The sequence below is a fragment of the Aethalodelphis obliquidens genome, unplaced genomic scaffold (genome assembly GCF_003676395.1).
Source record: "Aethalodelphis obliquidens isolate GAN/ISIS:26980383/991018 unplaced genomic scaffold, ASM367639v1 scaffold55, whole genome shotgun sequence".
NCBI classification, from domain to species: domain Eukaryota; kingdom Metazoa; phylum Chordata; class Mammalia; order Artiodactyla; family Delphinidae; genus Aethalodelphis; species Aethalodelphis obliquidens.
The window spans coordinates 10,486,049-10,501,475 of NW_020837999.1; the positions used below are offsets into that span (position 1 = coordinate 10,486,049).

The window sequence follows — 15,427 nt, forward strand, 5'->3', positions numbered from 1 at the left end:
TGAACATGATCCTCACAGGCCTACGATTCTACATGTGAATCTAATTATGATGAGTAACAGGTGAGGGATCCTCATTCTTCATCTCACTGCCTGAATGATCAATGCAATAGTATCCCAAACTACAGGCAGAGCAACTCCAAAGTGTTTTACTTCTGACTTGTAATGAGGTCCCAACTGCTTAATAATAATGTGGGTCACCACTGTGTTAATAAGCACTGTGAAAAATTGGAGCTAACAAAGATATTCAACTTGGTTATAATTTGAAAAAAAAGTAACATGATAAAGAACAAAATATGTGCCACTACTATTTTGATTCTATATAAATAAAATACCTTCTCCAGAAAAGATACAACTTTCTTCTTTGTTTCTTCAGAACTGAGACACTGTGGAACTATCTCTTCATGATTTGTTCCCTATTAAAAGATTTGACAAAACTAATTTCAATATATTTCAACAGCTTGCAAAGACAAGTACATGAGTTTTAAGAGCTACCTTAATTAAAAATGCATTTTAAAAGAAAATACTCAGTGCCAGAGGATACTCAAAAGATAATAAGCTCATAGTTATTTCAGGATGCCTTAGGATAATTAATACAATATTCTGCACAAGTGTGGAGCTGTAAGCTGTAAGGACTTCTGCCCAGTCATCCCAACATCTCTGGGCCCCCTTATGACCACAGGCACGCTGCACTACAGTGGGTAAAAGTAACCCAACGGCAGGGTGGCCTTCTCTACAGAACCAAGCTAACAGGTCTGTGTTCATCAAACTCTAGCCCCTGTGATAGGTGGAGATGAAATGTACTCTCAATCGACCCCAAAATAGTGTCTGAGTTAGTACACCTGGTCTGAATGCCTGTTCTGATTGTTACTACTCATAGGACCTTAGGAAAGTCACCTCACTTCTCTGGGTCTCATTTTTAGGTCCTGTAAAATAGATGACTAGTAATATATCCTCCAGCAGAAAATACTATGACTGAGATACAAAAGCAGCTCAATAAATGTTTTTGGAATGTTTTGGAATATCTGAGATACTAAATTATTTTAGAGGTCACTGTGATAGACTGGCCTTCTAATTACCTCAGCAAACTGAGTAAACGCCTCCAAGGAATGTTGTTCTAGTAGCCAATTCCTGTCAGCTAGCAGTAAGGCAAAAACAGAAGATAGGTGGGGCAGAATTTTGTCCTAAAAAGAAAACCAAACCTTATTAAATAGAGGAAAACCTCAGCAGAGTACACTGATTATTCTAACGTTGTCAAATTTCCGTAATTCTGTCCCGGTGAACACGTGTTAAAACATGTTAAATCATGTCACTCTTTCGCTCAAATCCTTCCAGTAGCTTCCCGTTTCCCTCAGAGTAAAAACCAAAGTCCTCACCACAGCCTGCAAAGCCCCACTGCCTCTGCGTTAGCTCTCCTATCAGGCGTGCTCCCATCTCAGGGACTTCCATTTACTATTTCCCCTGCTCTGGAAATGCTTTCCCCAGATACCTGCTTGGCTTGCTCTCTCAGCTTCAGGTTTTACCCACATGTCACCGTGGTGAGGACTCCAGTGACAAAGTTCAATTTAAGACTCTGCCCCCGTAACATACACATTCTTTCTTCCCCTTCCCTGCTTTATTTCTCTCCGTAGCATTCACCACCATTTAGTACACTACATATATCCCCACTTTATTAGTCTGTTGCCTCACAACAGTTGAGAGTCAGTATTTATTAGTTTCATTCATTACTGAACCCCCAGTGATTAAAATAGTGCCTGACACATAGCAAGAACTCAAGTTTTTTCTTGAATGAATCAATTTCATCATGTGGCTTCAAATGCCTCTCATATGCTGATGAATCCCCAAAATTTCTTCACACCTTAATTTCACTCCTGGGAATATGTAAGGTAATGTCTCCTAATAAAACATTTGTTCCATAGGTTCTGGGCCCATTAGGGTCAGTAGTTATGCACTAATGAAGCAGCATTTTAGAATACATTCGTTTTATGCTAAAAAGAAGATAGCTCAAATCCAAGTATCTTTGAATACTTTTGTCCAGAGAGTTGAAAAGAAGCTGGCGAGTACACACTTATGAGACACCTTACGTGATGAAAACAAACGGTATGGTATTGTTTACCTGTGAACAAGAGAGCCCTTTAGAAACTAACCAGTTCAATTTTTGGTTTCAAAGGTTTTAATCAACACGTACTGAGATAATGTCCGTCCATCATGTTTTTGCTCAAGTTAACGTAAAAAGTTCTCATCACTGAACTCTTTATAGTGTAATATCTCCCGTGGAGGTGGGAAAAAAAGGTCAACTGTCTAGAATTGTTGTTTTGACCACAGACAGTAATAAGGAAGAAAAAACTCAATTTAGGAGGAAGACCTCCTTTTGCTGTGAAGCATGTCTTAAAGTTCAGTAGAAGTGTATTGCCAGGCCTTTACAGTTTTATAAATAAATATCCATTTGTCAACTCTGTATATACTTTGCAACATTTTCAAAAATACCGTCTTAAACAAACAGGCTGCCTTTCATGGATATAAAACCAAGAGAATAACTTTTATAAATCACCCCATTTCCTCATTATACACCACTCTCTAGAAGACATAAATATGTTTTCCTTCCTCAGGAACTTTGTGTGCTAGAGCCCGACTAGAATAAATCTCACACCATAGCCAACCCTATAAATTACTTGTATGTCAACATACATTTTTCTAAAAGTAAATAAAATGAGTTCTATTTTGACAGTTACCCTCTCTTCACAAAATATATTTTCCCCCCAATTTTCTTTGTCAACAATCCACAGAATTTCAGAAATTAAAGCCTGAAAATCCATCAGTAATTCTTAGAGATTTTGTTAACATGGGAACAAAAGAATTAAGAGAGTATTATTACCTGGATGGCTTGAGGTATAAAAAGTTTTCCCAGGGAAGACAGAAAATCAAGAACTGCCAAACGAACATGGTCAGGAGGCTCTGATTTGAGTAGTGAGGTCTGCAAAGTTATTACCTAAGGGCACAAAGACCAAAGAACAGTTATAAATGAAAACAAATGCTTTGTAGAGACATGACTAAGATTTTGATGGGTATGTAGGCGGGGAAACAAAACCAAACCCAGGACAGTCGAACATTCCACAAAGCCTACACTTCACAGGTGGAATTTTAATAAAACAAAATGACTGAGTCAATCATTACAACATCAGTCCTACCAACCACTGTAAAAAAAATGAAAAATCCATGTGTTTCTGAAAAATGATATACCAGTGCTCTTCTTTTAAATCTTCAAAATTATTTTGTATTTTAAATTCTAGAGAGATAAGTTCATTATTTAAAACATGGGTTGGCCAACTTTCTGTAAAGGGCCAGATGGTAAATATTTTAGGCTTTGCAGGTAACGTGTTCCCTGTTACATATATATACATACACATACACACACACACATTTTTTTTAACCTTTAAAAATGTAAAAATCATCCTTAGCACTTGTGCTGAAAACAGGAGGGCAGAATCTAGCCAGGAGGCCATAGTTTGCCAACCCTTGGTTTAAAGGAGCACTGAGCTAGTCTATAAAGGAGGCAATATCTAAATGAAAAATTATGTTGAAATTTTAAAATGTTATTTGGAGTTTTTGAAGATAGGCAAAATTATTTACATTAAAACGATCACTATTTAATTTTTCAAAAACAACTAGAATCTTCCGAATCAACATAATTTGAGTCAATTATTTTAGTATATTCTCATTCTCTGTAATTACACATAATGGTAATTTAAAATATACCTAATTAGTAAATATTTGTTAATGCTAAGTTCTTCATGTGCACAACCAGAAAACAGAGTTACTAAAAACGAAGTGTTGCTAGTCTCACTCTGCAATATGCTGTGACAGGGTATTACTTCTTCTGTCATCCTCCTGAATAGGAAAGGTTAGCTTTACCTCGGGACAGTTTTTGTTTCTTAAGTGACTGTAAGCTTAAGCCACTCCTGAATTTGGGGATCAAGTCTGTCTAGTATGGACTCATTCCAAAGCCTCAAATCACTTCAGGTAAGATGAAGGCTTTCTCCGTTTTTCCCTCTCTCCATTGCTTAGAACCTCCAAAAGCGAGGCATACCTGAGGCAACACCACACGGATCCCCCAGTGACCCCTGTTCTGCCACGCAAGCTGGGGGCCAGAGAGAAAATTCAGTAGTGCTCCTCCTTAGTCATTTTATTTCTTCAAAGAAACAATGAGGATTATCCTTAAGTCCATGGTGGTTATATTCCACACTCCCACAGCTGCTGGCATGCCTTTGAAAATGCTATGAATGCAGGGTTCACACGTAAACTATGACTCCTAACCTCAGGGATTTTTCCTGAGCAGTTAGCAGCAACAATGAAAAAGGTCTGACTACTCAGCATCAAGCAGATAAGAGAAGAACAGATAACTTGCTCACTATTCTTACCTGACTTATCAGCTGAGGATCTAGAGTTTGAATGAAAAATCCCAGCAGTGGAAGTAAAAGGCAGAGTGTCTGTTGAACATAAGGTTGACCTGTTACCTTAAATAAGAAGCACAAAATAATTTTGGTGAAAATTTTCAATTACATGAGAATAGCAACATTTGCATTTATTATATATGCTAAGCACTTTATTACCTCACTTATTCCTTATAACTGTGAGATAGGTATTATCACTTTAATAAGAAAAAGGGGCAGAAAGGTTAAATAATTTGCTCTAGATCACAGAGCTAGGAAAAAGCAGAGCCATGTTTCAAACCAAGATTTAACTCAGATGGGGATCTAATTACTTTTATCTGTCACTAAAAAAGCTTGCTTATTCCTTAGTCTCCTTAGAATTCCATTTCTCCTCTCCATAATTGTTTCTATCATGATATTGTAAGCTATATCACCAAGAGAGGTCCTCAGTGAATATTTATTGAATGATTTTTAAGGATCAGAGGAAAGTACTCATTGAAGTCAAAATGCTGCAGTAGTGAAATCTGACCTTAGACATAAACTTTAATGATAAAACATCATCTGCAAAACCATTTCTATTATTTCCCAAGTGTGAATGTTGCCTTCAGCTTCCATTGACCGGGACAACCAGAGGTCACACATTTATTTCAACTTAAATGTCATATTTAGATATTTAACTAAATATGATTTCTAAACTACAATGATCTGTGGAACACACATCATTCTAATTCTAGCCTGATCATCACTTGGCTTTCTGGCTTTTCTGGAAAAGAGTAATACCAATTAGCCACATGCATTTACTTGCCCCTTCCACCTTTAAGCCACACCACTCTCCACTGCCCAAAAGATTTTATAAAAAGACCCTGGAATAACAAACAAGCTATACCAACCAAAGACAGAAGAAAACAATAGAAGAGATTTTTTTAAAAAATAGGATCAAACTGGTCTTGAAAATAGCTAGAACATCACTTTCACTTCAGTAGGTTCTAGTTTTACTAATATAATTCTATCACACTTTTTCCTTTTTAAAAAAAAAAAAATTTTTTTATTTTTGTCTGTGTTGGGTCTTCGTTTCTGTGCGAGGGCTTTTTCTCCAGTTGCGGCAAGCGGGGGCCACTGCTCATCGCGGTGCGCGGGCCTCTCACTTTCGTGGCCTCTCCCGTTGCGGAGCACAGGCTCCGGACGCGCAGGCTCAGCGGCCATGGCTCACGGGCCCAGGCGCTTCGCGGCATGTGGGATCTTCCCGGATCGGGGCACGAACCCATGTCCCCTGCATCGGCAGGCGGACTCTCAACCCCTGCGCCACCAGGAAAGCCCTATCACACTCTTAAATACAACTGGCTGAAAGAGTACCAGTAGGTATTTTAAGTTCTAATCACAAGTTCTACGAAGAACCTAAAGAAATTACATACAGGGCTTCCCGGGTGGTGCAGTGGTTGGGAGTCCGCCTACCGATGCAGGGGACACGGGTTCGTGCCCCGGTACGGGAGGATCCCACATGGGCCCGTGAGTCATGGCCGCTGAGCCTGCACGTCCGGAGCCTGTGCTCTGCAATGGGAGAGGCCACAACAGTGAGATGCCTGCGTACCGCAAAATAAATAAATAAATTACATACATTTTACTCTACAGGGAAATTTCAGTATTATTCTTTTTTCAATATTTTATTTGTTTTTCAGGGAAATGATTAGTTGCTTTCCTTACCAGTTTAATGTTTAAAAGAGCCCAAAGCTGACTCCCAACTTCCTTAACTGCAGTTTGCTGTCCCATATCCAGAGCTTCACTAGCAGAATTACATACAGCAAGCAAAGCAGAGAGCACTGTGTTCTAAAGGGGAGAGACAGGGAAAGGACCTGAGTTTAGATACCAGTCTAAAGAAGCTGGAACCCAATTACCTGGAGGTTTTCAGTTACTTACAACTCTTCATAAAAACCCATGTAGAGTTATATTTCTAAGACCCAAAACCATCTCTTCAGCGATTTCTTTAATACATGTATATTTTGCTAAAACTAATTTTCCTTATACACAGAAACATTTGCTTCATTTTTCTAAATAAAGAAACTTTTTTTCCTTTTAGGTTGAAAATTTAACAAATGTAAACACCATCATATTTTAATAAATAGGTTTGATACAAATGGCCAGTACGGTCAAGCTAATTTATAATCTTCATCAACTAAAAATTTTATATTTTTACATTATATACTTAGCAGTCTTTTAAAGTTACCAGATTATTGTTGCTGCTGTTTTATAAACTTTAAAATTTTTCAGCAACACTGCATTCAATAAACAAATATAGTACCTAAGTACACTATCTAGAATTTGAAACTAAAGACCATTTTCCCTGGATTCGCTCTTATCTATATATCACATCTCTCTCTGACTGGCCAGGAATGGGGTTGGTTTGGGCGTGGTAACAATCAGTAACCTTGCCTTTCATCCATTATACGTCAACAACCACACTTAATTTTATGTAATTACCATACAGCTTTTAATTTATGATTTACTTATTTCCTTTTACAAATAAGCATGTTAAGTGACCTGCTGAACTAAAGTTTTGGTCATAGAGCAAAAATCTGCTGAATTTTAGAAAATAGGTGCTTTTATTTTATCTAATACAAAAGACGTTTTGTCTTTACTATAGAAATCTGTGCACAATAACTGCAACATCTGAACAAGTTCACCTACTCCTAACTAGGTAATTAATACTTTTCCCAAAATAAAGGCACATAAAAATTTATATTCCCTTTCAATGTATGTAAATGTTTTAAATTATCTTGATGATTATGGTCAAGTGCCATTATGTAACAGAGTATCAGAACATTTACACTCATTATAGAAATATAAGTCCTGAGAAAACCCTGAACTCATAATTTAAAACTACAAATAGGTCCTCATCCCCTTGAATGCCCTGTCTTCATCCTTGCTTGATTCTTCTCATCACAAACTGATATATAATATATATTATGAATATATATATATTTATTACTTCTCTGTCCACAGCTAAGCTAGAATGTAAGTCCATGAGAGCAGGAATTTTTGTTTGTTTTGTTCCCTGATATATTTCCAATGCCTAAAACAGAGCTTGACACATATGAGCATTCAAAATATGAATGAATGAATCAAAGAATTAGCAAATAAACACTTAACTACATGTACTATATTCAGTTTTTTAAATTGTATTTTTCTTTACTTACAGATGAATTTCTTTTTTATTCCATTATTTTAAGAGGGAGCATTCTAAATAGAAAGGTACATAAAAGCTCTGAAGAGGTTTGCATAAAATGAGGGTTGTACATCAAATAGAAGAATCATGTCTGCCTAATCCAGAGATAATGTCAGCAAAAATACTACAAAGAAAGTATTTCATAATGTGTTTCATGTTGTTCCAATGTGTCTTGAGCTACAGACACTCTCCCCCGCTAACATTTACATCAATCAAGATAATAGTAGTTTCTCAAAGACTCGTACAATGTAGAAATCTGAACCTCTTGCTAGATTCTAACCTGAGGGCACAAACTGTCTGTCTTTTTAACATTACATCCCCAGTAACCGAGCTTAATAAACAGCTACTGAATGAATCAAGGCCATCAAAATTATCTTACCAGAGACTCAAGTTCTCCCAACGTTCGACTGCTGCTTAGCCACTTCCTGCACTGTGCAGTGCCTGATCTGCTGACCTCAAGTGCAGTTTGTTTCCTAAGCTCAGCAGGTAATGCCTGAAAGGAAATATATTGCCACAGAAGCAGATTTTCTGCTTCTTTTGGGGAAAATTTCTGGATAAACTCCACCTGAAACAAATTGTTAAAGAAACAAAAGTAACATAAAACAGTCTAGTGAATGGATACACCAAAGCTAAGTATTAGCTTCCATATTTAATATTTTTTAAAAGTTCTTAACTGAATAGCAGTATCACAAGGTACCAGACCAAGGTAGCTTAAATGAACACACATTTTAGCCGTTATTCTTGTTGTTGCTGCATTTGTTTCCAAAATGAAAAACACAGGTTAAGTGGAGCACAATATAAATGCATTAAGAAATGTTAAATAATGTATTTCATTATTAGTGACATCAGCTATTTTACATGCTCCTACCCAATAATTCTATTTTTTCCTAAGAATTTGTATACTCATCACCTTGCACAGCTCAATCAAAAGTAATATTCCCAAATATGCCAATGAGATTGATTTAGCCAACTTTTGTGGCTTACTACTCAGCTGATGATCATAGAGAACTTAAAGAAGCAAAGGTCATAGGTTCAGTTTTCCAGTGGGCTAGCCGCCAGCTCTGTTCTACTTTAGACAGCATATGAAACTCACTCACAAGTGTTCAGGATAGTATGGTTGGCAAATCCATTCTACCACTGAAATAATTCAAAGTGCTTGCCAGGTTAATAGGAAAACAGAACTGTTTTAAAACGTGTTGTCAACAGACTAGATAAAAATGGAAAACAAAAGTTCTAAAAAAAAAGTTAAAATATTAAATTAGTTTCTGGTGGAAAAACAGCAAAAACTGGTACACTTACTAATTTAGGTATACTCTAACTAGGAATATTAATGTAATTTTTTTAGAAGAATAATTCAATTTACAATCCAAAATCTCCTCGTTGAATGAAATTTTTCCTACATCAAAAATGAAAAAAAAACCCACTATATTAAATTTGACTGAGAAACTCTTCTACGTTATATATTTGAATGTTATTTTGTTTAGAGAAAATATTTAGCTGTCAAAACAAGGGAAAACTCATGTGGCTACCTTTTGGGATAGCTGATAAAGCCAGAAAAATGGATCCCTTCATGAGCTATGTGTCTATTATAATAAGCAGCTTTATTCATGAAACCAAACTGCACCAGGAAAGCCAAGAGACTTGTGCCAACTAATAAACACGTGTTCAAACAAGACCTTTCTTTATAATAATGAAGTCCAGTGAGTGACTGAGTTCCCTTCCCAAAGTAGAACTATAAATAATAACATCCTGGACAATATTAAAGGGTAGGTGTTGCCAAGATTTGTTACATACAAAGACTGATTGATTGATTTACTATTCTGAGTTTGAAAACCTTGGCCTCAACACAATTTCCAAGATTTAAAACTGCGAGTGCTGACAGTTCACAAGGAATGAAGCATAAGGGGATGATGCGCAGAGCATTATGACTTCCCTCCTTAACACTAAGAGAAAAAACACACCAGTGGGCTTAAAATGCAAATATATAAAGTAATCTTTCCTGTACATAAATATGGTAGAACAACTAATGTGCTTAAATCAGGCATATTATATCCTTTCCCCTCAGGTAACCTCCTGGTGCTTTTCCTTGTTCCTCTAAAACAGGAATATTGTTAATTTCACACACTAAAAGAACAATAGGATATGCAGTAATTACTCCCCATATTGAAACAGTGGATACATCTTAATCACCTTATATACTTGCATTCCCCCCCAAATTATTATCTATCACAGACACCATACTTTTTAAAGTAAAACACCGCTATACTGAGATTAACTATTTTCATTTATGTTAATGCTGCATCATAGATCCAAAATCTGGGTTTTTATTTCACTATCTAAAAAGACACCATCTTGTATGCAAAAGAATAATTATTTCCAGCTACACTGCCTGCCTCTCCTTTTCCCCTAGCATGTGCTCTCTCACCTTTGCTCTCTATTCCTGCCCACTCCCTCCCAGTTCACCCTTCCTTTAGCATGAATCTCAAATGCCATCTCCAACAGCTTCACCATTCCTACCTGTTCCCACACCACACGTCCCCAATAAACACCCAACAAAACCTGATTTGCACCTCAGTCTTGACACTCATCACGTACTACCTTTTATTATGAGTGTTTTTATAAATTTATAATTTCTACTAGGTTATATGTTCCTTGAGATGTCATGATATAGTGCAGTGGAGTCCAAGTTTTTTATTTTAAGCAACAAAACACTATTGAAAATTTGTGAGCAAGCTTTGTATGTCTAAATAAAAGCAGATTTCCTAGGGTAAAAGGGAGTAAGGAGGCAGAGTCAACAGCCCACAAACAGAGGAGGCCCCTGAAGTAGCTGCATGAAGACTGAAAAGAACACTGGAGCTGTGGAAAGAGCACAGATCTGCGAGCAAGACAGATCTGATCGGAATCCCAGCTCAGTCATTTATTATGTTTGAGTTTGGGGTAGTTCTTTAATTTCCTTGAGTTATTATTTCTTCATCTGTAAAATGGACATAATATCATCATCTATCCCACAAGGCTGATGTAAGGACTAAAAGAATTGAAGTGCCTAGTACAAAGCCTGGTTCATATTTCAGTCTCAAAAAATACAGGTTTCCTCCCTGCCTACTTGAAGAAGAGGGATCAAGTCTTAAGAGAAAAGGAAAAAGAGCTGAGCATGACAGAAGAACTAACACTTGTTAAATGCTCACTTGATGTATAATATATATACATTCCCTATCTCCTCCGGTCTCACAACTGCCATCTGAGTAATAGTATTTCAATTTTAGGATTAACTAACTCTCCCAAGGACTCTCAGAACAGGGATTCAAATTCAGGTTTGTCCCTCAATTTTTAGTACAGTAACTTGACCACAGAAGGAAAAATCAGTATTTGATAACTGAAGGAAAAAATTAAAAGTAACCCCTCATTTATCTATAACTTACATATCTGATAGCTGCAATTATTTGGAAAAATTTAGAAAACTGAGAAGTATGTAAGAGATCTCTAAACATGGAGTTTATCTATAACAAAGCTTCTAGAACTCAGGGCTAATTCATTCTGAGTTGTATTATCCTAAAAATTAAAATTTCACAACCCTGGGAAAAGGATCTTATTCCCATTTTGTAAGTGAAAAAATTGAGGATCTCTTCCAGACCCCACTTCTTCAGGAAGGGCCTCCCAGTTAACAGGGCTTCTAGGAAGAACAGTGTACTGGAAACCAGGAGTAGGACATTTGACAGAGGAGAGAAAGGTATTAAAATTCTAAGAAATCTGGAGCAGACAACTCTTGAGGAGTTTGGGAGGGAAGAACAGCAACCCTAACATGTTTTCTAGAGGGCTGTGAGGTGGGCCTGGTATGCTTTTTGCCTTGGAGACACCGGTAAGGAAGAAAGCTAGGAGGTCAGTGTGGTTCCTCTGGTGCCTGGCCAACCTCTCTCAGGCAGGAAAGCAGGCATGGGCTTGGGGTAAACACTCTAGTCAGAAGTAACTCCCAGCATTTATTGAGCATCCTCTAAGCCTGGTACTATTCTAAGTGTTTTGTATATATTATCACTAAGTCCTTACAACATTTTTCAAAATGGTTACACATATCTGTCACTTTGTAGACAGGGAAACAGTTTCAGATAGGATGACTTGCCAAGGCACCAAGGCCTGTAACCCCCTTCACTAACCCAGTGTTTCCCCAGCTTGTATCCATGTCAGAATCATGTAGGAATTTAATAATAACAATAACAACAACAAGTTAATGAGCCTCACCTCACAGCCACCACTCTATACCCACTCCATTCACAGGTTTAGGTTCCGGAACCTGTCTTTTTTAAAAAGCTCCCATAGGAGCTCCAAACTGACTAGTCCAAGGGACTATGCAAGGCTACACAGGTTCCTGTAACTGTACAATCTCCTCTGTCACAGCAGAGTTTGTTTTCCTCACAGTAGCAAACAACTAAGGCTCATCATACTTTGTTTTCCCCAAAAAGTTCAACTTATTTACTTAAAAAAAAAAAAGGTATCATTATCATTAAGAGCATAATTAATATTCTAGTTCTTCAAAATAAGTTAAAAGGGGCAGAGGATATAGAACCACTTCAAGTATCTTAAATTTATGAGAAACAAGGAGAAAGAAGACAGAATTACCAATAGAATGATTATCTGTAACTTGCAGCAAAGACATTAATAAGGACTCTCTCCTTGACCAAACTTAAGTCAGGCTTTTCTTAGCCCTCCTCTCAAGTAGCCTTTGACCTCCAGCTTGTGTCCATCTTTTTTGGGCCTGCATCATCCAAGTTTAGCAAGAATCCTGCTAAGTCAATTTAGAAAAAATCCCTCACCCTTGGTATCTGATCATCCTGGTCTGTGTTCAGCAAGAATCCTGTCAAGCCAGAATCACCCCTGACTCCTGATGCTGCTTCTTAGTAATTTTTATCCACTGACCCCCACCCTGCTCCTTGATTATAGATCCACACTAGTTTATGCTGTATTCAGACATAAGCCCAGTTCTACACTGAAGTCTCTTTGCTCCTATTGCAACAGCTCCAAATAAAATCTGTTTTTATCACTTTAACTACTGTATAGCTCTGGCTTTTCTTTAACATCAAAATCTAAACACACCTAAAACCAATAACCAAAGCAATGAAGACATTAAAAATTTATGTTCAGATCATGTCAGCATTTAAATGTAGAACAAATGGGGGTCAAAAAGCCTTCCAAAGTATCTGGATCCAATTCTCCTCAGGTGCTCAAAGACAGTGACGCAGATGGTATCCTTGCCTGCTGGGGTGGGGTCATGAAGAAGAAGAGGCGCCTCAATAGTACTGATAGGCTGGTGAGCTGATGACATTCTCCAGGGCAAGATTTTATCTGGGAAAGGCAGGAGAGAGAGGAGAGATTGACTGACTTAAACTCATAGCTTTTACAAGCTTTTATATGCCAAAATATTAACAGCAGCTCTTTCTGGGAAATAACCTGGGTAATTTTAATTTTTAACTTGGAGCTTTTCTTTATTTAATTTTTTCCCTTCCATGAACCTAGATTACTTTTATAATGAGAAAACAATTTTGGTATTACTTAAAAACAATACTTTGGAATTTCTATTTCTAATTACCATTTTGATTATAACTTGATATGTTAATTCCCCTGCTCAAAGATAATTCATGGAATTGTTTTAGATCTAAGCACAGAAGTGCAGAGGTAAATCTCTATAAGATGGAAGCTTCATTAAAAGATTTTATAAATTCCTATCATAATGTACTAGGAGAGCTTTTATTTAAAGTAGATACAATACACAAAACATAAAAATCACTCTTTGTTTTGTGCAAGATGTGTTGAAGATTTAGTAAAGTAGGTAAGTGCTCCAGACCATTAGCCATGGAGATACAGATGTCAGGCTGTCTGGTTATCATACACCTCACTGGATTTAGTCTACAATATCCTTATGAGGTAAACCAAGAAATATATGACACAATGACTCTACTAAAAGACAAAAGACACATGGACCCACATAAGATCTTTATCAAAGGCCAGGGACAAGAAAAACCAAACAGGTCATGACCATCTTATACGGAACATAAACATCTTGGAATTTAAAAGCAAAAAAAGACCAACATTGAAAAGATTAACATAAGTTGTCATTAAATAATTTTCTCTTTGTATCCATTCACAAAGCATCACTTCTTTTTTTTTTTTTTAATTTTTACTGGAGTATAGTTGCTTTACATTGTTGTGTTAGTTTCTACTGTACAGCAAAGTGATTCAGCTATACGTATACGTATATCCTGTCTTTTTTGGATTTCCTTCCCATTTAGGTCACCGCAAAGCACTGAGTAGGGTTCCCTGTGCTATACAGTAGGTTCACATTAGTTATCTATTTTAAACATAGTATCAAGTGTATATATGTCAATCCCCATCTCCTAATTCATCCCACTGCCCCCTTCCCCCCGCCCCTTGGTATCCATATGTTTGTTCTCTACGTCTGTGCTTTTACTTCTGCACAAAGCATTACTTCTTTTCCCAAAAGGCATCGATCACTATCACATTTAGTCCCTCTCAGAAAGAGATACAACAAAATCAAGAGTCAGATTGTCTAAGTTATTTCAGAGAGGGGGGTTGGGGGGGGAGAGAGAGAGAGAGAGAGAAACGGGGGGAGGAGACAGTAAGAAGAATTCTTGGTTATCAACATTAAAGCTAACTCCTATTTTCTACTTTACATTCAATTTAAAATTTATCCTCAATCAACCTAGTCTTTCTTTCCCAGAACAATCAATGAAGCTCCATAAAATTTTGAAAATATGAGACAATTTCCCCAGTGTTACACTCTTTCTAGTATATCTTTCTCAAAGCATCAGCATTAATGAAGAGCAAAGAAACTGTCGAAACAATTTAGCTACCATGCTATTTCTCCTTTTGATATTCACTTTAAGATATCATATCCCCAAAGGAAGTGCAAGGAAAGTGAGTGTTTTAGGCCTTATAATTCTACTCACCAGATGAGCCACTATGGTGACATGGTGGGCACAGAGTTCAGCAGTCCCATATCTGTGATTTAAAGAGAAAGCAATCTTCATACAATTATTTATACAATTATTCAGAAAAGCAAGGAGATGACTTCCATAAAGCACTAAATATTCTAAACTGCAGTTATTCCATGGCCAAGGAATATCATAATATACAAAACTACCTAAGCAATAGGTTCTACTGACTTGAACCAAAGAAAGGAAAGAGGGAATTCAGTCTCTAATTTAGTGCTATGATATGAAATCAAACCATTTTGGGGGGCTGTTAAAGGATTATCAAGACAGAATTTTTCTATAAACTTACAAGTATAAAGTCATTTACTGTCAATCACTACTATAAATCAATCCAAACTCTAAAAAAAGTAAGTACGTTGTACCGAGCAAGGAAGCACCATGCGTCCATGGCTAGCAAAGAGGTGATCATATTAGCACTAAGCACAGCATTCAACAGAGCAGTGTCCTAATGAAAAACAAAAAGCTATGATAAATTATCATTAATATTACATTTCTCAAAATAAAACAACAAAATACTATCACAATCCAAAAAACAACAGATCCTCAGTAGGAAAGCTCTACTTTCTAGTATCTGAAAGAACCTATGTTGCCATTCCCTCAACATTTATTGAGCACTTACTACATGTTAAGCATTGTCCTAGGCTACAGAGATTCAAAAGTGGTTTTCAGTGTGGTAACTCAATCACAAGGCTCCACAGAAATTCTCTATGTAGGCTGAAATTTTTAAAACAATATATACAATACACACGCCTATATTTTTGTTTCTGCCTTAAACCATT

General features: G+C 36.9%; 1 protein-coding gene across 5 annotated transcripts in view; it reads right to left on the bottom strand.

Moving 5' to 3' along the window:
- Nucleotides 1-15,427, bottom strand: part of FIRRM (FIGNL1 interacting regulator of recombination and mitosis) — a 52,223-nt gene that overhangs the window by 2,234 nt on the left and 34,562 nt on the right. For 2 of the 5 annotated variants that reach the window (XM_027086353.1, XM_027086357.1), the window contains 9 exons: nt 15,011-15,093; nt 14,604-14,655; nt 12,892-12,981; nt 8,027-8,212; nt 6,129-6,251; nt 4,416-4,511; nt 2,873-2,986; nt 1,077-1,181; nt 333-413 (listed from right to left, as the gene is read on the bottom strand). In XM_027086353.1, coding sequence (XP_026942154.1) covers nt 333-413; nt 1,077-1,181; nt 2,873-2,986; nt 4,416-4,511; nt 6,129-6,251; nt 8,027-8,212; nt 12,892-12,981; nt 14,604-14,655; nt 15,011-15,093 — 930 coding nt within the window. The remainder of the gene's footprint in view (nt 1-332; nt 414-1,076; nt 1,182-2,872; nt 2,987-4,415; nt 4,512-6,128; nt 6,252-8,026; nt 8,213-12,891; nt 12,982-14,603; nt 14,656-15,010; nt 15,094-15,427) is intronic. The other 3 variants (XM_027086354.1, XM_027086356.1, XM_027086355.1) reach the window with 3 other exon arrangements.